The following is a 23,261-nucleotide window of genomic DNA, read 5'->3' on the forward strand; positions in this document are numbered from 1 at the left end:
GGCCCAAAGTGTGCCAAGAAAATATCCCCCACACCATTACACCACCACCAGCAGCCTGAACCGTTGAGACAAGGCAGGATGGATCCATGCTTTCATGTTCTTTACGCCAAATTCTGACCCTACCTACTTAAACTGTAATGACTAATATGTTACGATATTCCTTATATTGATATAATGAATTTAATTGTAATAATAATAATTTAAATTATTGTTTTATATTGCATGTTGTTTAATGAAAATAAAATATGTTCTTTCTATGGCTTCTGAGTTTCAATAAATAAACTTATAATGTGACTTGTGACTGCAGTGTATGATGATGATATAACACTTTTTTAATAAATATTTTAATTAATAAAAAGGTATTCTTTCTATGGCTTTCAGATTTCAACAAATTAATTACATTTTTAGTGACTAGTATCAGTGTTATGTATGCACAATCATGCTGGGGGTTTTTTATGAACAGAATACAACCTACTCTTAAATTGATTAATACGTTATATTATGTTAAGACAGTAGATCAGACCTACACACATTGTTGTACATGCATCACTGACTGTATATTACATTTCAGTGTAAAAATTGAGATTTATGCATAATAATAAACAACATGTTGTGATAAAAATCTCGATTCATTAATTGTTTGCACTTGTTGTAAATCATTTTCATGGATTTGCACAGTCACACATTTTTATTTAATTAGTCAGATAGACAAACATTTACCTGAACTTAAGCTAGAAGTTTATAAAAATTCACATTTTACTTTTACTGTGTGATGACAATTTGGAATCAAATGCGGTTCTCTAGTAAAGTACAGATGTATTGTGTAAGCAACGGCTCCACCATAACAAGAAGAGCAATGTACAGCGAGACACCTAAAGGTGGGGTAAGCGATTTCTGGTAGCCAATGTTGATATTTGAATTGATCACCAAAACAAACACGCCCCTACCCCAAAAGGGTCTCGCCCCTATTTTGATAGCTCCGCCCCACACATACGTACGCAACCCAGGCAACGATTAGTTCTGTGAAACAAAGCAAAACCAATGTGTGTCTACACCGGACGCGAGTGGCGCGGCACTGCTGATTGGCTACAAGTTTGTTTTGCTATTCGGCCCGAATTAGTTTTCTAAAGTGTTTTTGAAAAATCGCTTACCCCACCTTTAAGATTATTTACTAGGCTTTACTTTTACAAATAATTGGAATAGAATTCTAATATATTTATATACTGTATATATATATGATTATTTTTCTAGTATTCTATTAGTCTGCATAATGACAATTTTCACCTGAGATTCAGAGCCAAATTAAAGACTTTAAGCCCGGCTCACACTGTGCGATTTTGGCCACGATTTGTTCGTCTGAGACAAATTTTGAAAATCCTAAAAGATTCCTATAATCCTAGGCTAAAATCTGTAGTCTTTGATCGTTAGTTTGCAAACTGTCTTCGTTTTTCAAGACAAGCCATGATCAGAATTAATGCTAGAAATTTCTTCTAACCGCATAAACTCCGGTGCTCTCATCCTCCGTTCACGGAATTCATATGAATCGTTGCCTTTGCTCTGATAAACACTGGTTGCGCTGCTGTTTTCATGTGGGTGTGTAGTGCTGCTTTCACTATTCTGCATAAATACGCCGGTATTGCCGCCATTCATATACTTTTAATGATAGCCAACATTACAGCCCCGCGTGCAGTGCAGCTCGCAGTCACTGGACATGTATGGGTTGATAAGGTAAACCTCTGGACAAGTTTTCTTGCACGCACCCATTTTAAACGCGTCTTGACTGTCGTACAGTCTGACATTAATGACAACTGAGATCCCACAGTGTGACATGATCATCATGTTCGTACAGTCTGACAAGTACAATCCTAAAGGACTTTTAAAAAAATCGCACAGTGTGAGCCCGGCTTTAGAAAGATGGCAGCATCATTATGTTATTTTTACACAGAGATCGGTAGCTCTATTAGTTAAATCTGTTGACTGTAACAGTTGAAAATGTATTCTTCAGACATTCCTCTTTAAATTCAATCAGTATAAGCTGTGTGCGAAGTAAAGCATATTTGGTTTTCAATCACTGAAAATGGGTAAAATGTAAACTATTTGAACAAGGAGCTGCTTTGAGATCCCTATATCAATGGGACTGAACCATACAGGGTCTTGAAAATTAAGATTTCAAAAGAAAAGTTTGTTAGGAGCCAGAATTTATAATCATATTGAGATCATTTTAATACTTTCTCAGTTGCAGGAATGCAAACTTCGGGGAAAGAAAAGAATATTTACAGGTTAGTTCAATGCAGTTGTTTTGATAGAAATAAACAAGACTTGGAGCTGTATTTAGATCACAGTCTCTCTGGAACTGAACCATCGAGGGCTTTAAAAATGATGTTGCCAAAAGGAAAGTTTGTTAAGACCTAATATCTAAAAGGGCAATAAGATATTTTGAACGGTCACCACTGGCACATATACAGCAAGAGAGATTGCAGAAGTCACCAGATTTCACTGACAGACTCTCCGTGTGAAAATAACAGCATCTCTCTGGAGTCATTTTCACACCGCTGTAATCTGGCTCTGAATCTCAGGGGGAAATTTTCATTTTGACACTCCTCTACAAAAAGAGTGGATTACTCTGTAAACATACATCCGTGACATTTATTATTTTGGCTTTCTTCATCATTTAGGTATTTCTTTCACCAGAAAAAAATATTCACAAAATCAAAAATTTGAGCCGGGGACCTCTGGTTGAGTCCAGTATTGATTACAAGACCCTGATCTGATTAAGTGATGTGATTAAGTGATCTGATTAAGTGATGTGATTAAGTGATCTGATTAAATGATCTGATTAAGTGATCGGATTAAATTATCTGATTAAATTATCTGATTAAGTGATGTGATTAAATTATCTGATTAAGTGATCTGATTAAGTGATGTGATTAAATGATCTGATTAAGCTCTTGTAGAAATTCCCTCTCAGTCGCACACCTGACTGAATTGCTCATTATGCAGCTCATTATGCAGGCCTTTGTCTTCTCAGGTGTGAATCACAGCCTAAGTGATCGGATTAAGTGATCTGATTATGTGATGTGATTAAATTATCTGATTAAATGATCCGATTAAGTGATCCGATTAAGGGATCTGATTAAGTGATGTGATTAAATGATCTGATTAAGTGATCTGATTAAGTGATGTGATTAAGTGATCTGATTAAGTGATCTGATTAAGTGATCTGATTAAGTGATGTGATTAAGTGATCTGATTAAGTGATCTGATTAAGTGATCTGATTAAGGGATCTGATTAAATGATCTGATTAAGTGATCTGATTAAGTGATGTGATTAAATGATCTGATTAAGTGATCTGACTAAGTGATCTGATTAAGTGATCGGATTAAATGATCTGATTAAGTGATCTGATTATGTGATGTGATTAAATGATCTGATTAAATGATCCGATTAAGTGATCTGATTAAGTGATCTGATTAAATGATCTGATTATGTGATCTGAATAAGTGATCTGATTAAGTGATCTGATTAAGTGATCTGATTAAATGATCTGATTATGTGATCTGATTAAGTGATCCGATTAAGTGATGTGATTAAATGATCTGATTAAGTGATGTGATTAAGTGATGTGATTAAGTGATCTGATTAAGTGATGTGATTAAATGATCTGATTAAATGATCTGATTAAGTGATGTGATTAAGTGATCTGATTAAATGATCTGATTAAGTGATGTGATTAAGTGATCTGATTAAATGATCTGCTTAAGTGATGTGATTAAGTGATCTGATTATATGATCTGATTAAGTGATGTGATTAAGTGATGTGATTAAGTGATCTGATTAAGTGATCTGATTATGTGATCTGATTAAGTGATGTGATTAAGTGATGTGATTAAATGATCTGATTAAGTGATCTGATTAAATGATCTGATTAAGTGATGTGATTAAGTGATCTGATTATATGATCTGATTAAGTGATCTGATTAAATGATCTGATTAAGTGACTTTGAAGATGGGGAAAAAAATCAACTATCAACAATAAATGTGAAATTAATCACTTACATTTCACAGCTTGCTTTTTGCTAAATAAAAGTATTTGTTATATTTGCATAATTTAGTGATATAAATTAATGATATTTTAATTGTTTTTAGTTCAGAAGTAGATATTGGGTTTAATGTTGCACAAAATACTTTTTTTTTTTTTTTGCTATTTATTGTTTACCATGTGTGACAAAATAACAAGACAAATAGAGATAAAGAGACTCATGACACAGAATGACTTATGCCGAGTTCACACTGCACGATTTTCAAAGACGTCGCATCACTGTTGGTTTCACACTGAACGACTATCTGGGGTAGCATTCACACCGATTTGCCTCCGATTTCGGGCATTTGTCTGCGATTTGTCGGCGAGTGAAGAATCGGGCTAAAATCGTGCAGTGTGAACTCGGCATAAAGAAAGACTTTGAGGATGAAACTAACCTGTTTGTTCCTCAGTATCTTCATGTTTGACTCTGAGAGAGTTAATGCACTTAAATCACCTGATTAGACAAAAACACTCAAAACTAGCGCTACAAATTAATAAATGAACACAGATCATACAGACATTTAATATTTAGGCATTTATGATCTACATTTGGTGCGTATTGATTTGTAGATTATACTGAATTACACGTTCATGTAAACATTGTGAGTGTATTTGTAGAGGTTCATTACACGTTTGTGTTGTTGTTCTTGTTGTATTTAGATGCTGTACTGCAGTGATTCCAGCTTAAGACTCTGATAAACTTCGAGCAAATCCACAATTTGACCAAAGTGACACGTCTGACACAATAAATCACTCTCCCAGTTCCTCTTGCTCCAAATTAAAGAGCACTACATAGTAAAACACTTTCAAAGATAAAATCATCTGGATTTCACTGATGATCATTTGTTATAATTCAACAATGCTCTTTCAATGACAGCTCTTTTCATCTTTCAGTGTAAATGTGTTTCAATTCTTTATATTGTTCAACCTTTAATCTCGCGAGAAGTGAATCACAGCTTCATTACTCGCCAGTGAGCAAGCAGCGTGTTTCTGATGAGCTGCTTCACTAGATAGGGAGCGAAATCAGATGCTTCTTTTCTGTGACTCGTGTGTTACTCACACAAAACTGTTCATTAACAGTATTAGACACATCACAATGTTACATTCCGAAATAATGATTTCATTAAAAACTTCACTATAAACTGTCTAAACCGGGCTGCATTGATAAAAACAAACCTTTCTTCAGCAGAATCACAGATTCAGGAGCACGGCGCAGACTTATGACATCTTGTCACCACACCAAAATAAAAGTCCCGTTCACACACTCAAAATAATGAGTTTTAATCGAAAACATATACACGTGATAAGATTGAGGATTGATTGCAGATTTACAAACATAATTTTACTCCCCATAATAGTCAGTGGAGGTTCTAGACCACAGGAACTGGGTAACTGCTTTTCTGCATCAGTAAACTATATGACACATATACAATACTGTGCAAACGTCTTAGCCCACTAGTATTTTACCAACAAAAAAAAAGGTTTAAAGTCAGTTATTTCTATCTTTTGCTGTAGTGTGTCAGTACGAAATATCAGTTTACATTTCCAAACATTAATTTGGCCATTAATTGTGATAATGCAGTGAGATTATTGTCTGACAACAGCTCCACACAGAGATCCGATCTGATCATCATCAGTCTGTCTGGAATGACATGTAAAAACAGAAAAAACTGACACAGACTAAACTCTGGACAATTAATGGCTAAATGAATGTTTGGAAATGTAAACTGATATTTCCTACTGACACACTACAGCAAAAGATAGAAATAACTGACTTTTTTGCACAGTACTGTACATATAACACAAATCAAACATATCCACAAATCAACATCAGTCATCTGAAAATGTGTTTATGATCATCTGTAACATCATGTATTCATAGAAGCTGTATTCGTCGGTTTTTGTGGTTCCTTGCAAACAAATCAACAAATTCATCAAGATTCAATTCATTTGCCCGCTTGGATTCGATACTTAAAACACCCAAGTTGCTCACTCGCTCATCTGCCATAGTAGATCTCAGATGTGTCTTGGCTAGTTTTAGAGTGGAGAAGCTCCTTTCACAAGAAGCTGTACTGATGGGAATTGCAACACTGATTTTGCAAAGTTTAAAGAGCTCAAAAAAGACCTCACTATAAGGTTCCATAAATGAGGCCAGCTCCACTGTACTTGAGGGCCTCTGCATACCTGGTTTTATTTTTCTGTCTAGAATCCTTCTGAACTGATGTATTTCATGCCCTAAATCCTCAATATTTGAGCTATACATTCTACCCAAAGAAAAGAGGACATCTTCTTTGAGAAAGGCATCACTTTTGGGATTTAGGGCTTGAATGCCATTCATAATATTACAGTTCTGGTTAGAGAACCGTCTGCTGAGCTCAGAAAGCATTTGGTCTATCACAGTCTTGCTTCTCCAAATATTTTACATAGCGTAACAAGATGTATGATGAATTTCAAGTTAACTGTGCAAGCAGACCTTGTGCTTCAACAGACCTGTCACCACTGTGTTCCTCAACTACCTCCTGCAGAACTCTCTTAATGGCAAGCGATCTATCCAAGGTATTACGCAGGGAAATATAACGGCATGCCCACCGAGTATCACTTAGTCTCTGAAGTTCTCTAGGAGCACCTTCAAACATTTCTCTTTGTACAGCAAGCCATTTTTTGTGCACATGTGACCCCGACATGAATACATAAAGCCTTTCCTGCAGTGAGAAAAATCTGTTAGCCTCAGGGATTGCTTTGACCAAATTTAGGCAGTGTGCGCTACAGTGAATGTAAAAGGCATGTTTTGCCACATCTTTAATTCGTGCCTGTACACCTGCATTCTTGCCGCTCATAACGGACGCGCCATCATAGGATTGGCCTACTAAAGTTTCTCTGTATTCTAGACCATGGCTTTCTAACATGTGGATAATCTTTTCAGTAAGCCCAGCTGCATTTACCTGATCAGCCGATTCAAAATGGAGAAAACTCTCAAGGATGGCTCCACTATAATAGTACCTGAGTACCAAGGATATCTGCTTCTTTTTTTTTATGTCTTGTGTTTCATCAGCCATAATACATTCTACCCAAAGAAAAGAGGACATCTTCTTTGAGAAAGGCATCACTTTTGGGATTTAGGGCTTGAATGCCATTCATAATATTACAGTTCTGGTTAGAGAACCGTCTGCTGAGCTCAGAAAGCATTTGGTCTATCACTGGGCAAAAAAAGGAAGAACAGAAACCACATTTACTTGCATCTGCCCTTCTCCCACCAGTTGTAGAGAGAACACAATGTCCACTAAATTGTAAACTTAGCTGTGTCTGCCTTTTTTCATTTAGTTGTTCTGAATATGTCTTGTGTTTCATCAGCCATAATACTGAAAACTTCGCTCTGTTTTACTTCTTCTATTATTTTTGTTCTAACTATATCAGCCAAACAACTAAGAACCTCATTCTGAATTGCTTTGCTGGTGTATTTGGCGTTATGGATAGAATGCAACCTTTTTAAAAAAGTTTTGTCATGTTTGGCAATTGTTTCCAAGATTGCTATGAAGTTGTCTGATTCTGCCAACTCATCGTGTCCCCTTTGTGCAATGTTCTGTGTACTTTTTTTCCGATTACTGCCACCCACAGGACAAACTGTGCATTGCTTTGGTGTGATACGATTCCAAATTTAGGGGGGCCAGAGGGGGGGCCAAGCTTGTTGACACGGGGGCACTGCCCCCCCCCAGAACCGCCCCTGATAATAGTCCTCTATGGAATAACAGATACAAAGTGAAAAGAGAGAAATTAATCTTCTGTAAGGAACGCATGGTCTGTCTTCGATCTTATTAACTGGTAATGCTCTTTAATATGAGCAATTTTGTTTATAATGAAAAGGAATATAGAACTGATTAAAGCCGTACCTGTTGATTTTCTTTAATTGACAAGCATATAACAGCACACTTAGCTGTTACTCTTCATCTACACTTATTAAGCGTTCACTAGAAACACTGTAACTCTAGAGGAGTAGCCTACAGAAATATATACACACATGTTATGTTATTAGTGAAGTAAATGTTGTTTTGAGAAGAAAATACCTTCAGTGTCCAGTTCCAGCTATAGGATACTCTCAGCTGAAGATCATATCATTTGCAGTAATTATATTGAAATGACTGATCATCGTTCATAAAGGAGGCTTTAGAGTGGATGAAAAAATGCACTGATGGCACATAGAATTACATTGCTTGATAGAAAGCAAATGTATAATTTGGATGTATTTTAAAGAATACAAATAGAGATTATAGAATCTATATATTAATTCTTGCCAAATTCTTTATACATAAAGCAAAATTTATCAAGACCCAACTTTTTTCTCAAAAAATCGAAGTAAAATGGAAATAAATATTAGTTCATTAATATATGAAAAAGAAAGGTACTCGCTTTTCTCTCAATTTTGGTATCTGTTCTGTAATTGCAATTTTGTGTTTAATATCATTCTAATTTATGCAAAAAAAGATGTCATTAATATTAAAAATGCTTCTTTTATTTTTTCAGGTGTAGCAGATGTGACACTTCTGTTTGAGGGTGAACAGGATCGCCTCGTTCCATGCTGCAGGCAATCTCTGCTTGTTGCTGGTCACGTGATTGGCCTGTGCTAGCTGAGATTAGCCCTGCCATGATCCATGTGTTGGTGGCTGGAGCCATTGAGACTGTGCAGGTTCATCTGGAGGACTGTCCCGACTTAGATCAAAGACATACTGCCCAGCTGAACACTTCTATCAGTGTAATTTCCGGAAGATGGGATGTTTTATATGAGCACCATACTGCATACTGTAAACCCATCTGAGAGTTGTCATGTTGGGTTTCTTCTCTCCGAACCAGATCTGCATTCTGTATGTGCCCTTCTAGTTACTGATCTGCTGTTATATGCTTTGTTTTGTTTTGTTTTCTAGGGGTCAGAGGAGGAAGAGCTCCTACCTTCCAGAGGACAGAGTTCTGAAAAGTACTGTGAAAAATGTTGAGAGAGTGAATGGCTGCGAGCATGCGTGAGTGTGATTGCCAAACCTGATCACCGCTGTTCAATGTGTCGGCAACAGAATAAATGTCTATCCTAAAGCGTGAATTGGTGTCCGTCACACGTCCTACACAACACAACACAACACCGAGGCAATCGTGTTACGCATGCATAAATGTTGTTTTCTCAAAAACTACAAACTTTTACACACATGCTGCTCAAATTTTATTATAGCAGAGCTTGTGCTGAATACTGTCAAAACACCTCCCTTACCACACACAAAACAGAGTTCAGGAGGAGGAGGCTAAACACAAGGAAACTGTTGAGGGAAATGCTTGAATACATGACATATTTTACATTTTGAACCGACATGAGAAATGAAAAACGTAGTTGAGTGAACAGCAAAATCCAGGGAAACAGGTTTACTTCAACTGTACTTCTGACAGTTTTTTCAGACATGAAGTCAGAAGTTTGCTTTCCTTACCCCCGGTTCACAGACAAGGCTTAAGCCTAGTCCCAGACTAAAATGTAAGTCTGAGCTGTGTCAACTGAAAGAAACTTGCACTGACTGATCTTAAAATATATCAGTGCCTTTGTTTTGGCTCGAGATGCACACCAGTAATGTGTTTTCTAAGGCACGTTTATGAAAAATTACTTAAATGTCCTAATAGAACTATGGCCTAATCCTGTTTTAGTCTAAGCCCTGTCTGTGAAACCAGGCCTTAATCTGTTGCTACAAGCATAATTGTGGTCTCATTTGAAAGCAGACACTTGACTTTAGTCAAGTCAGAGTTAATTATTGTCATAAAGAAAAAAATATTAAGGGCTTGCATCTGGTGTTATTAGAAATGTATTTGTATGAAATGTTTTTATGAAGAAAAAAAAGGTAACCCGTCAATAAACTCCTGATTACTTTTTATTGGTTGTAAAGTGTCTGTCCAGCAGGCATTGCAGAAGTGGGAGAACTTAAAAAAAGAGTACAAGGTAAGTTATTATAATATCAGCTTCTGGCTAGATCTACTGTGGAGTACAATAGAATATACCCTTTAATCTGTATTTCAAAATCTATATAACTATAGAGATTACACAGATTAAAGATAATTATATACACACACACCAGGGGCGTTTCCTCCGACCAGTGTCTCCTCAAAATATTGGATGAGAAAAAAATTCATAGTATGAAAATACAACAGCGCAAATATGACATTAAAAGCATATAAATCACTGGCTTTCCTAAATTAAAACTGTCCACCAGCAGGTAAAGTTACAGCAGGAGTCCATGTCTCTCTCGCCTCCCCTGAGCCCATTGAGCTTTAACAGACCCCTAAAGCGTGCGGTGAGTTTGGTGGGGGGTAATTGAGAATGAATGGGGAAAATCACGTGAGAGGAGACAATGCCTCCATCGTGATATGATTGGATATGACTGGTTATGTTCGGCTTTGATTGGTTCATGTGATAAATCATGCCTCTTGTGGTCGTGCGTGTTTGTGAATCAGTCTGAATGAACAATATAATGGCGTTAATGGGAAGACTCATTAAAAAGTAAACTCACACACTTAGATATAACCACTTTGTCAAAATCAAACTTCAAATGGCCTGAAAACATGATCAGTGGGATTTTTTAGTGAGCAATCAGCTTGTTGAAATTAAAGGTACATCTCCGCGTCTGTGACCAGTGTTTACCAAGCTCTGATGACTGATGAGCCGAAAGTAAGTTTGTTATTAAAAAGAGTTGAACAGTTCATAACTTATATATAATTGTTTTAATAAAATATACGGTTCATGTGATAAATCATGCCTCTTGTGGTCATGCGTGTTTGTGAATCAGTCTGAATGAACAATATAATGGCGTTAATAGGAAGACTCATTAAAAAGTAAACTCACACACTTAGATATAACCACTTTGTCAAAATCAAACTTCAAATGGCCTGAAAACATGATCAGTGGGATTTTTTAGTGAGCAATCAGCTTGTTGAAATTAAAGGTACATCTCCGCGTCTGTGACCAGTGTTTACCAAGCTCTGATGACTGATGAGCCGAAAGTAAGTTTGTTATTAAAAAGAGTTGAACAGTTCATAACTTATATATAATTGTTTTAATAAAATATACTGTTTAAATTGTAACTGCCTTGAGTTATTATTTTGGAATAAATTTAAAATGCTTAAAACACTAAATTGATGAGATTTACACTTGGTTTTAATAAATAAGTGCATCACTAGTTCTCAATGAAGACCCATCCACTCATTTTACCAGCCCTCCTCCTCTGACTTCAGTCAGCAGCCCTTCCACCAGATCTGGCATTCCTCATACCAGGAGACCGAGAGAAGAAAAAATAGCTAATTAAATTGTATATCTCCTCAAAGAGGAATCAGCTAAAGGCGGGAATTTGAGAAAAGGTTTTTGTCAGCAAAAGGTATTTCAGCAAGAACGAGAGAAAGGTTTTTAACCGTCTTTGAGTATTAATATTATGTAAATGTGGTTTGTCTACAGTCCATTATCAAATTAGATTTTAACCAAATATATTCATAATATTTATTTTTTATTCTATTCAAATTGTGTATACAAACAATTTTATTTGTTTACGTTTATGTCACACCTTTTGCTAATTTAATAGATTTCTCTTTTTGGCCTCGTTTTCGTTCATTTCGTTTTTGTGAATCTAATTCTCAACCCTTAGTTGTAGTCGTGGTGTTGCAGGACCATGTGTTTTTCCACAGGAGCTGAAATCAAGGCTGCAAACTCGTGTCGGTGTGGCGAGTGAATGACCAGCGCTCTCTTCCACCTTCAACCGAGCAAGACACCGAACGCCCAACTGAACGCACGCACTGAACAAAACTCCGGTGTTTCAGCGATGACTCATCTGAACGCCTCTGATTGGCCACTGCATTCATAACCTCAACAGAATCGTGTGTGATTGGTTATAATGCGCAGCGCTGTAAAAAATGTGTGGTTATATTTAGTTTGGGGAACAGTTCTCACTATTAACCAACTATTTATGCCTCAAACTCCTAATTTGCTGCTTATTGAGCCTGTTTACACCTGGTCACTTCATGCGTTTTCTCTGATACGATAGCTACGCGAAAAGATGGCGCCTGTGTACGTGGCGAGCCGTCTGCTGCTCTCGGATCAGTTTATTGTTTGGTTGTTTTTAAGTGCCCTCCTGACCAACAACTATGTTGAGTCTCTCACGTATGATCGTCAGACTCTTTTGGACATTTGTAGTTCCTGTGTAGGCGCATTGGACGCGAAATTGGGCATTTTCACCGACCACACACATAGGACTCTCTTACGGGACGTCCCTGCTTTCCTCCGGCAAATACCTCAGGATACTACTCCAAGAAAGCGTCGGAGAAGACGTGGGAAACGCGGGGGTGTGATCGTCAGGATAAAGACTCTCATGAGAGCTGGCTGTCTGGCGGTACCCAGCCTCTGATTGGCCACTGCATTCATAACCTCAACAGAATCGTGTGTGATTGGTTATAATGCGCAGCGCTGTAAAAAATGTGTGGTTATATTTAGTTTGGGGAACAGTTCTCACTATTAACCAACTATTTATGCCTCAAACTCCTAATTTGCTGCTTATTGAGCCTGTTTACACCTGGTCACTTCATGCGTTTTCTCTGATACGATAGCTACGCGAAAAGATGGCGCCTGTGTACGTGGCGAGCCGTCTGCTGCTCTCGGATCAGTTTATTGTTTGGTTGTTTTTAAGTGCCCTCCTGACCAACAACTATGTTGAGTCTCTCACGTATGATCGTCAGACTCTTTTGGACATTTGTAGTTCCTGTGTAGGCGCATTGGACGCGAAATTGGGCATTTTCACCGACCACACACATAGGACTCTCTTACGGGACGTCCCTGCTTTCCTCCGGCAAATACCTCAGGATACTACTCCAAGAAAGCGTCGGAGAAGACGTGGGAAACGCGGGGGTGTGATCGTCAGGATAAAGACTCTCATGAGAGCTGGCTGTCTGGCGGTACCCAGTTCTCTGCCTCGGTCACGGGCTAAAGTTTTAGACCGTTTTACGGCGCTGGTTCGGCCAACCCTATTGGCTCAGGTTAATCGCGACGGACCCCCCTGCTTCTGCTCCTGCTTCTCCTGACTCTCTGGTTCAAGTGGAAAATTTCCACTCTCGGATCATTATCCGGCCGCGCTGTGAGGGCGCAAATACTGCTAACCTCTGAGCAAAGCAAAGCATCGGCTTCGTGCACCATTCTACGCTCCCCAAAAATTGCGCTGATAAACGCTCGCTCTCTGGTGAACAAGACACATCCTGAACGATTTTACCACTGCTCACGACCTGGATTTTCTGTTTATCACCGAGACCTGGGTGAAGGTAGGGGACCTCAGTCCATATTCTGAACTTGTTCCAGCCAACTATCACTTTTACAATGTCAGCAGCCCTTCCACCAGATCTGGCATTCCTCATATCAGGAGACCGAGAGAAGAAAAAATAGCTAATTAAATTGTATATCTCCTCAAAGAGGAATCAGCTAAAGGCGGGAATTTGAGAAAAGGTTTTTGTCAGCAAAAGGTATTTCAGCAAGAACGAGAGAAAGGTTTTTAACCGTCTTTGAGTATTAATATTATGTAAATGTGGTTTGTCTACAGTCCATTATCAAATTAGATTTTAACCAAATATATTCATAATATTTATTTTTTATTCTATTCAAATTGTGTATACAAACAATTTTATTTGTTTACGTTTATGTCACACCTTTTGCTAATTTAATAGATTTCTCTTTTTGGCCTCGTTTTCGTTCATTTCGTTTTTGTGAATCTAATTCTCAACCCTTAGTTGTAGTCGTGGTGTTGCAGGACCATGTGTTTTTCCACAGGAGCTGAAATCAAGGCTGCAAACTCGTGTCGGTGTGGCGAGTGAATGACCAGCGCTCTCTTCCACCTTCAACCGAGCAAGACACCGAACGCCCAACTGAACGCACGCACTGAACAAAACTCCGGTGTTTCAGCGATGACTCATCTGAACGCCTCTGATTGGCCACTGCATTCATAACCTCAACAGAATCGTGTGTGATTGGTTATAATGCGCAGCGCTGTAAAAGATGTGTGGTTATATTTAGTTTGGGGAACAGTTCTCACTATTAACCAACTATTTATGCCTCAAACTCCTAATTTGCTGCTTATTGAGCCTGTTTAAACCTGGTCACTTCATGCGTTTTCTCTGATACGATAGCTACGCGAAAAGATGGCGCCTGTGTACGTGGCGAGCCGTCTGCTGCTCTCGGATCAGTTTATTGTTTGGTTGTTTTTAAGTGCCCTCCTGACCAACAACTATGTTGAGTCTCTCACGTATGATCGTCAGACTCTTTTGGACATTTGTAGTTCCTGTGTAGGCGCATTGGACGCGAAATTGGGCATTTTCACCGACCACACACATAGGACTCTCTTACGGGACGTCCCTGCTTTCCTCCGGCAAATACCTCAGGATACTACTCCAAGAAAGCGTCGGAGAAGACGTGGGAAACGCGGGGGTGTGATCGTCAGGATAAAGACTCTCATGAGAGCTGGCTGTCTGGCGGTACCCAGTTCTCTGCCTCGGTCACGGGCTAAAGTTTTAGACCGTTTTACGGCGCTGGTTCGGCCAACCCTATTGGCTCAGGTTAATCGCGACGGACCCCCCTGCTTCTGCTCCTGCTTCTCCTGACTCTCTGGTTCAAGTGGAAAATTTCCACTCTCGGATCATTATCCGGCCGCGCTGTGAGGGCGCAAATACTGCTAACCTCTGAGCAAAGCAAAGCATCGGCTTCGTGCACCATTCTACGCTCCCCAAAAATTGCGCTGATAAACGCTCACTCCCTGGTAAACAAGACGTTCATCCTCAACGATTTTATTACAACTCACAACCTGGATTTTCTGTTTATCACTGAGACCTGGGTGAAGGTAGGGGACTTCAGTCCATATTCTGAACTTGTTCCAGCCAACTATCACTTTTACAATACTCCGCGATCATCAAGCAGAGGCGGCGGGCTCGCCATCATTGCTAAAGATTCTTTTAGACCTCGACGCCGACTGTTATCCTCCACCACCTTCACGAGTTTTGAAGCTCAGGTTTTACTTCTGAACTGGTCTGAACCTGTGGTCTTAGCTCTGATCTATCGGCCACCACATCTAATCAAAGACTTCATAGTGGGGATTTGATCACTAAACATGATCGTATCCTTATTTTAGGTGATTTTAATGTCCATGTATGTTGCCCCTCTAAGCAGCTAACTTCTGAGATTTTAAACATCATTGGCTCTTTTAACCTGCTGCAGTGGGTTAATCATCCCACACATACTCATGGACACAGTTTGGACCTAATTTTGTCATATGGTCTATCTATAACTGATGTTGAAGTCGTTGATTTTCCTATTTTATTAAAAATGTCTCTTCCACTACTTTCACTTACACCTGCTTTTGATACAACACAAGCCCATGCATATTTGCCTCATTTTTGTGAGGATTTGATCAAGCTCTATAATGAGGTCAACCCTCTTTTATCTGATCTTGATGCTGAACATCAATTTATCATTTTAAATACTGCCTGGACAGATATTTTAAACCGTACAGCTCCTTTTAAGCTCTTTAACTCAAAAAGTATATCTAAATCAGAGCCGTGGGTTGATCACAGTATTCGTTCCTTGAGATAGGCATGCCGGAAAGCAGAAAGGAAGTGGAAAAAGGACAAATTACAGATTTCTTATGAGATCTTAAAGAACTGCCTCCCGTCAGCCAGCTCCAGACCTTCCTGACCAACAATCATATTCTTGAGAAGTTTCAGTCGGGGTGTAAAATCACTGCACAGCACAGAAACCGCTCTTGTAAGAGTTCTTAATGATATTTTTATGGCAACAGATTCGGGAGATTCTGTCCTTTTAGTAATGTTAGACCTGTCCTCTGCTTTTGATACTGTAACCGTCCCGCTGAGCACTCCCAGAAGGGCAAATTACAAATACATTTATAAGGGAGGACTCCACTGACTATTTTTGGTTTAACCAGACCCAGTAACACACAAACCATGAGGCTGACCACAAAAACATCCTCCAAAAAGTGTTTATATAAGAAATGCCACCCTCATAAAGACACAAACACCAAGTAAGCAAAAAGTCTGTTGCATGAATGTTTTCCTTTGCTTTCAGAATCAGTAAAGAATTACTAAAGAAAAGAGCTTATCTGTTCATTGTCCATTGCTTTATCCTAGGAAGTCTTTGTCCCTTAGTGAACATGACGATGAGTTTTTAAATTGGAGATGAGCAAACATCCCAGAAGTTTCCTTTCCAGAATGAGCTCCAATTAGCTTTGTTTGAAGATCCCCAGGCGCTACATTAGGGTGCGTTGCAATAACTTTATCCTTATAGCACTCATGGGTGACCAAAATCCAAATGATAAGCAGAGTAGTATAAGCAATGGAGAATGTCTCAGATAAATAGGTATCAGGATGATCAGTGTTGTAGAGGAAGGTAAGAAAAAAGTCCTTCTATATCGAAACATACAAGCTAACATTAGCACCAAACACAGTCACATTTAAATAACCCAAATAAGACAAACATAAACCACCAAATACAAGGTAAATGCAATGTTAACCACACAAAATGAATAACAAACCACTTACTTGGTTGAGCTTAAAACAATGGTTTTCCAACCCGGACTGTACACATGAGGTTAGCACAAGAGGAAGCCATGCTTCTCTCCAACCAAACATATGCTTACTCTGCTTTCCCTGACTTTTATCACAGAGGATCAGTACTCTAGAGAGGAGCATGGACGCATGGAAAAGGTACTACAGTTAGAAAAACCACAGTAACTGCACTGTGGGCGGTTACAATATGACCCCTTTAAAATAGTGCAGATAGCTCAGATGTGCAATTCAGCATTAAAACCTAAACAGTACAAACAGAAAACATAATGTAATAAAACGGTAGGGGTGTACTCATGGACACAGTTTGGACCTAATTTTGTCATATGGTCTATCTATAACTGATGTTGAAGTCGTTGATTTTCCTATTTTATTAAAAATGTCTCTTCCACTACTTTCACTTACACCTGCTTTTGATACAACACAAGCCCATGCATATTTGCCTCATTTTTGTGAGGATTTGATCAAGCTCTATAATGAGGTCAACCCTCTTTTATCTGATCTTGATGCTGAACATCAATTTATCATTTTAAATACTGCCTGGACAGATATTTTAAACCGTACAGCTCCTTTTAAGCTCTTTAACTCAAAAAGTATATCTAAATCAGAGCCGTGGGTTGATCACAGTATTCGTTCCTTGAGATAGGCATGCCGGAAAGCAGAAAGGAAGTGGAAAAAGGACAAATTACAGATTTCTTATGAGATCTTAAAGAACTGCCTCCCGTCAGCCAGCTCCAGACCTTCCTGACCAACAATCATATTCTTGAGAAGTTTCAGTCGGGGTTTAAAATCACTGCACAGCACAGAAACCGCTCTTGTAAGAGTTCTTAATGATATTTTTATGGCAACAGATTCGGGAGATTCTGTCCTTTTAGTAATGTTAGACCTGTCCTCTGCTTTTGATACTGTAACCGTCCCGCTGAGCACTCCCAGAAGGGCAAATTACAAATACATTTATAAGGGAGGACTCCACTGACTATTTTTGGTTTAACCAGACCCAGTAACACACAAACCATGAGGCTGACCACAAAAACATCCTCCAAAAAGTGTTTATATAAGAAATGCCACCCTCATAAAGACACAAACACCAAGTAAGCAAAAAGTCTGTTGCATGAATGTTTTCCTTTGCTTTCAGAATCAGTAAAGAATTACTAAAGAAAAGAGCTTATCTGTTCATTGTCCATTGCTTTATCCTAGGAAGTCTTTGTCCCTTAGTGAACATGACGATGAGTTTTTAAATTGGAGATGAGCAAACATCCCAGAAGTTTCCTTTCCAGAATGAGCTCCAATTAGCTTTGTTTGAAGATCCCCAGGCGCTACATTAGGGTGCGTTGCAATAACTTTATCCTTATAGCACTCATGGGTGACCAAAATCCAAATGATAAGCAGAGTAGTATAAGCAATGGAGAATGTCTCAGATAAATAGGTATCAGGATGATCAGTGTTGTAGAGGAAGGTAAGAAAAAAGTTCTTCTATATGGAAACATACAAGCTAACATTAGCACCAAACACAGTCACATTTAAATAACCCAAATAAGACAAACGTAAACCACCAAATACAAGGTAAATGCAATGTTAACCACACAAAATGAACAACAAACCACTTACTTGGTTGATCTTAAAACAATGGTTTCCCAACCTGGACTCTACACATGAGGTTACCACAAGAGGAAGCCATGCTTCTCTCCAACCAAACATACTCTTACTCTGCTTTCCCTGACTTTTATCACAGAGGATCAGTACTCTAGAGAGGAGCATGGACGCATGGAAAAGGTACTACAGTTAGAAAAACCACAGTAACTGCACTATGGGCAGTTACAATACTGTCGATCAAACGATCCTTATCTCTCGGCTGGAGTCCTGCGTTGGGCTAGGGGGGGCTGTTTTAAGTTGGTTTAAATCTTTTCTAACCAATAGACGTTTCTCCGTAAAAATAGGACGTTTTTCTTCTTCCCCTCGCAACCTATCCTGTGGTGTGCCTCAAGGCTCTGTTTTAGCTCCTGTCCTTTTTTCTCTCTATCTTCTCCCTCTCTCAGCTTTTTTATTTTTATTTTATCTTTTCTTGTCCAGCACTTTGGTTGGCCTGCGGCCGTTTTTAAATGTGCTCTATAAATAAACTGAACTTGAACTTGATTGTGAATAGACCAGGTGTAAATGCCCTCCGAAACGCATTAGAGACGGATTTAAATCTGATCGCTCAAACCACTTCAGGAGGAGGTCTGGGCCGCATTCCAGACGAAACTCTACAAGTGTAAATGCATCTGGTTGTTGAAACCACATATGTAAATTTTACTCCTCCCCAAAATGCTAGTAATATGTATGCTAATAAACACCTAGTTAATACTGAGAACTGGTCCCTAAGTTAAAGTGCTACCAAACGCATAAAAAGAAATCTGATTTTCACTTTTCCTTTTATTTTTCATTTTTAATTTATTCGCGACAGCCGTAATAGATTTATTTGATTGTGCCGGGGCATTTTTGTCCAATTTGGCCGCATTGATTTCCGACCCATGGCCAGAGCCTTACACACACTCCACCTATGTTCAGATGTCAGGCAACACTCTGCTTTCAGGTTATGTGTGTGTGTTTCACTCAAACTCACCCCGTGGAAATACTCGCTCCAGGCTGAACTCACAATATGAGAACCTGACATAATGGAATCCAGCCCTGAGCGACGATCGTTTCCTTGAGGCTCCTATTTCATATTAAAGCCATCAACTGCCTGTGTTTTTCGTTGTCATAACTCCTGACACAAATTAGGAAATTAGGCTACTGTCGCCATGAGATTTTAAGAATAAACCAGAGGACAAAAATTGAAACTTGAGTCTTAGACCTTTTTTCAGGTAATGTGTGTGTGTTTACAATTAAACTAACAGTAACTTTGAGCTAACGTAACCAAAGAGCGCTTCAGTGTTCCGGCGTCCTTCCACAGTCTATTTAGCGCTTATTGAAAAACGGGATCAATTGAAATATTCAAGCATTCACATGTTCATGTTCTTCATTAATGCAGTCCATGAGTGAAAATGAAGCCCCACAGACCTGTCACACTATAATGACTCATTTGCATAAGTCCCTGGAGCATCATCTGGGCTCTACTCTTCCCTTATAAAGACAGAGAGCAGGTCTGACAGACTGCTCAACACCACTGAAGTTCAGCATTACTCAAGGTAAGTTATTCAATACTAGAGTAGAGATTGTGTCAACCATCAGTTTGCCATTTTTTTTAAACAGTTTTAGACCAAATGGAAACATGAAGTTCTGTAATGAAAAACCTGTTGTGATATTTAATTCTTTTCAAAGATATAGCAGATTCATGCAACATAACACTGATGTAAACTCAACTAAAAGGAAAAGGAAAGCTAATGAATTGCTCATGGATTTCTCAGTCAATCCTAAAGAAATTTCAATGAATATAGAAACCCTTTAAGAATCAAATACAGTCTTTTATTCATTATTCTCTCTGTGTCCAGATATTAATCGCTTAATATAATAGAGCGATAACATGATTGCAATTAATGATTGTAGTCTACTGACAATCTATATTTTTGGAACACAATTGTTATATTTTGGGGCAAACTGAAGTGCTGAGATACAATAGATATTTGGTTTGTATGAGGCATGCTGCCGAGGATCTCATTGTGAGAGTCACATGCTGTAAGCATTTGAACACCTGCACAGACTAATAATTGATTATGGATTATGTCATCACTTCATAATGCAAACAGCATTTCAGTGTGTAACAGTAAAATGAGCTTAAATCCTTTCTATCGTGTTCAACAGAAGTGAAGAAGTGAAATACAATGGTATACGCAATACTTCACAGCATACTTCAAATGCTTGAACCTCAGCAGCTGCATGACTTTAAGAGGCATGTGGAAAGACATCAGCAAATTCCAGCCACTCATCTGAGAGCTGCCAGTGCACATGACACGGTGCATCTGATGATGCAGTATCACGGTCACGAAGACGCTCTGATGATCACACTACACGCCCTGAAGCAGATGAACAAGATGCCGCTGATTAGACACTTGAAGAACTTGGTCAGGGAAGGTAATACATCTGCTTGCTCCTCCTCAAAGCCATTCACAAGTGGAGCTTCTTGTTCATTGTAAATGACTTATTTGTAGGTGTCTTGAATAAAGGCACATGCCAATCAAGCGTGGAAATGACCTAAACATTAATGCAGATTATCACTTGTAGAAATACAAGAGTTGCGGGTTGCAAATACTAAAGCCTGCCTGTGCTGGCTTTATTGAATAATAAAAAAATTAATGTTTTACAAAATTACTCAATGTAATAGATAGATAGATAGACATAAACATGTAACATAACACTGTAAGCTCATTTGTTATTTTAAGCTTTGTAATTTATTTAATGATTCTTTTTTTAAATCAAAAGGAGTTGAGGACATCGCAGACCATGGGTTGAAGAAGATTACAGAAGGTAATAAAGAAAAGAAAGTATAAGAAAAAGTAGTAGTGCAAGAACATATATAAATCTCTATATATATTCATAAAAGCATGCTTTCTGACCAGTTATTCTTATCATTTGAAGTTAACGATGATGATGATGATGGAGGAGATGGAGATGGAGGAGAAGGAGATGATGATGGAGGAGGAGGAGGAGGAGGAGGAGATGAAGAATCATAATGAATAGGTGGTTATACGCATCTCTGCTGCCTGGACCGTAATTGCTTGTTTAAATTGAATGAGTAATATTTGAATAACTACAAAAACAAGAATTAAGAATAAACTACTCAGACCCTTCAGTGTGTGTGTGTTTGACAGCATAATTGTTTTTAACAGTTCTCTAATGACAATCACTTCGGTATGTAGCAGTGAGTCAAAAAGAGGTCAGTTTAGCTCAAAGGGAATTTATAGTGAATTTTGACGGAATCAGTGTTTTATGGCTGATCAAATGAACTGGCCGTGATTAACTGAACAGCTGTATAAAACCTTCATGTATAAATGAAAGTGTGCGGTCATATAAGCCAACTGCAGGCTGCTTCAGTTAGTGTTTAAATCGTAATTGCTTGTTTAAATTGAATGAGTAATATTTGAATAACTACAAAAACAAGAATTAAGAATAAACTACTCAGACCCTTCAGTGTGTGTGTGTTTGACAGCATAATTGTTTAACAGTTCTGTAATGACAATCACTTCGGTATGTAGCAGTGAGTCAAAAAGAGGTCAATTTAGCTCAAAGGGAATTTATAGTGAATTTTGACGGAATCAGTGTTTTATGGCTGATCAAATGAACTGGCCGTGATTAACTGAACAGCTGTATAAAACCTTCATGTATAAATGAAAGTGTGCGGTCATATAAGCCAACTGCAGGCTGCTTCAGTTAGTGTTTAAATAACTTTCAGTTGAGCTACAAGTCACTGCTGGCAGCTCCATACATGAACACATGCTAAACGCTGATAGATCAGTCAGTGAACATGAACCAACGCTACACACACTTTAGTCAACTTTATTGAAGTCCGTATATAAATACACATGCACATTTCAAATGTAAACCAAAGTGAACTCAAGTGCAGCTAAAGGAAATCCCCGAATCATGCAAGGACGTCAGTTCAATTTACAAAACCCGTCCGACGACTCGGCGTCCTGTAGATGGATCCAGTGCTGGCAAGAAGTCCTCGACCGAAGCCCCCTTCAGTCCATGTTCTGCCTTCCGTATTATAAATAAATAGATTTATCAAATGTGCACTCACAGAGTGAACTCTTATGTACAGTATTTATAAACCTAAGCAGTCAGTCAGCTCAACCGAGGCCTGTCGCTTCCCACAGAAAAGAACCGAGCGAGAACATTCATCAAAACCCAAGGCAAAGCAGGGAAACCTCCTCATTCATGCACGTGTGTGTTAGGAGCGCCGATGACTTGCGGACAGTGAGATCTGGGTTAGGCTGAGGTGAAAGAAAGCTGACAGACGTATCCGAACACGGCACGGAGCCTCGGCCCCCAGCAGAGGAGCTCACGCCGCTGACACGCTAAAACAAATGCAGTGATTGTGCAAGAGAACAGAGCAGTCAGCAGTCCGTTCAGTGTTATATACAGAATCAAACAAGCGCACATGTAAATCTACTGTGTGGCAGCGCTCACTCTTCACTCATGCGAAAACACAGGCACCCAAGCAGAAGCACGGCCCGCATCCGTCAGCTCCGCACATCTGTCTGCGCAGCCGCAGCCGGTGAGTGCAGGGACTGTGGCTCCTCAGCTGCTGCTCATGGACACGTCGCGGCTGGGGCCCAACTCTTCCTCTGGCTGGTTGTCGTTCAGATCCTCCTCGCTCTGAGCGCCGGCGCTGGCCTCGTCCCCGTCGGGAGCCTGGAGGTCCAGGGAGAAGTAGCCCGTGCCTTTGACGGTGTCCTGCCGCTGGTAGAAGAGCACATACGCCGCTTTGGACTGCATGAACACAGACACACGGGGAGAACTCAGTCATCTGCAGCAGCACTTACACACCACATCCTACCAGCATTCACCCAGCCTCATGTCACTCCAGTGTGAGTGAGTGAGTGTGTGTGAGTGAGTGAGTGTGTGAGTGAGTGTGTGTGTGTGAGT

At 39.1% G+C, this 23,261-nt stretch overlaps 1 protein-coding gene across 4 annotated transcripts in view; it reads right to left on the minus strand.

Moving 5' to 3' along the window:
- Positions 1–22,153: 22,153 nt before the first annotated feature.
- Positions 22,154–23,261, minus strand: part of usp15 (ubiquitin specific peptidase 15) — a 19,377-nt gene continuing 18,269 nt past the window's right edge. For all 4 annotated transcript variants that reach the window (XM_016526248.1, XM_016526238.1, XM_016526268.1 and 1 more), the window contains one exon: positions 22,154–23,105. In XM_016526248.1, coding sequence (XP_016381734.1) covers positions 22,914–23,105 — 192 coding nt within the window. In that variant the 3' untranslated portion in view covers positions 22,154–22,913. The remainder of the gene's footprint in view (positions 23,106–23,261) is intronic.

This window comes from Sinocyclocheilus rhinocerous, unplaced genomic scaffold, assembly GCF_001515625.1.
Source record: "Sinocyclocheilus rhinocerous isolate Xijiao unplaced genomic scaffold, SAMN03320098_v1.1 scaffold673, whole genome shotgun sequence".
Classification (NCBI taxonomy): domain Eukaryota; kingdom Metazoa; phylum Chordata; class Actinopteri; order Cypriniformes; family Cyprinidae; genus Sinocyclocheilus; species Sinocyclocheilus rhinocerous.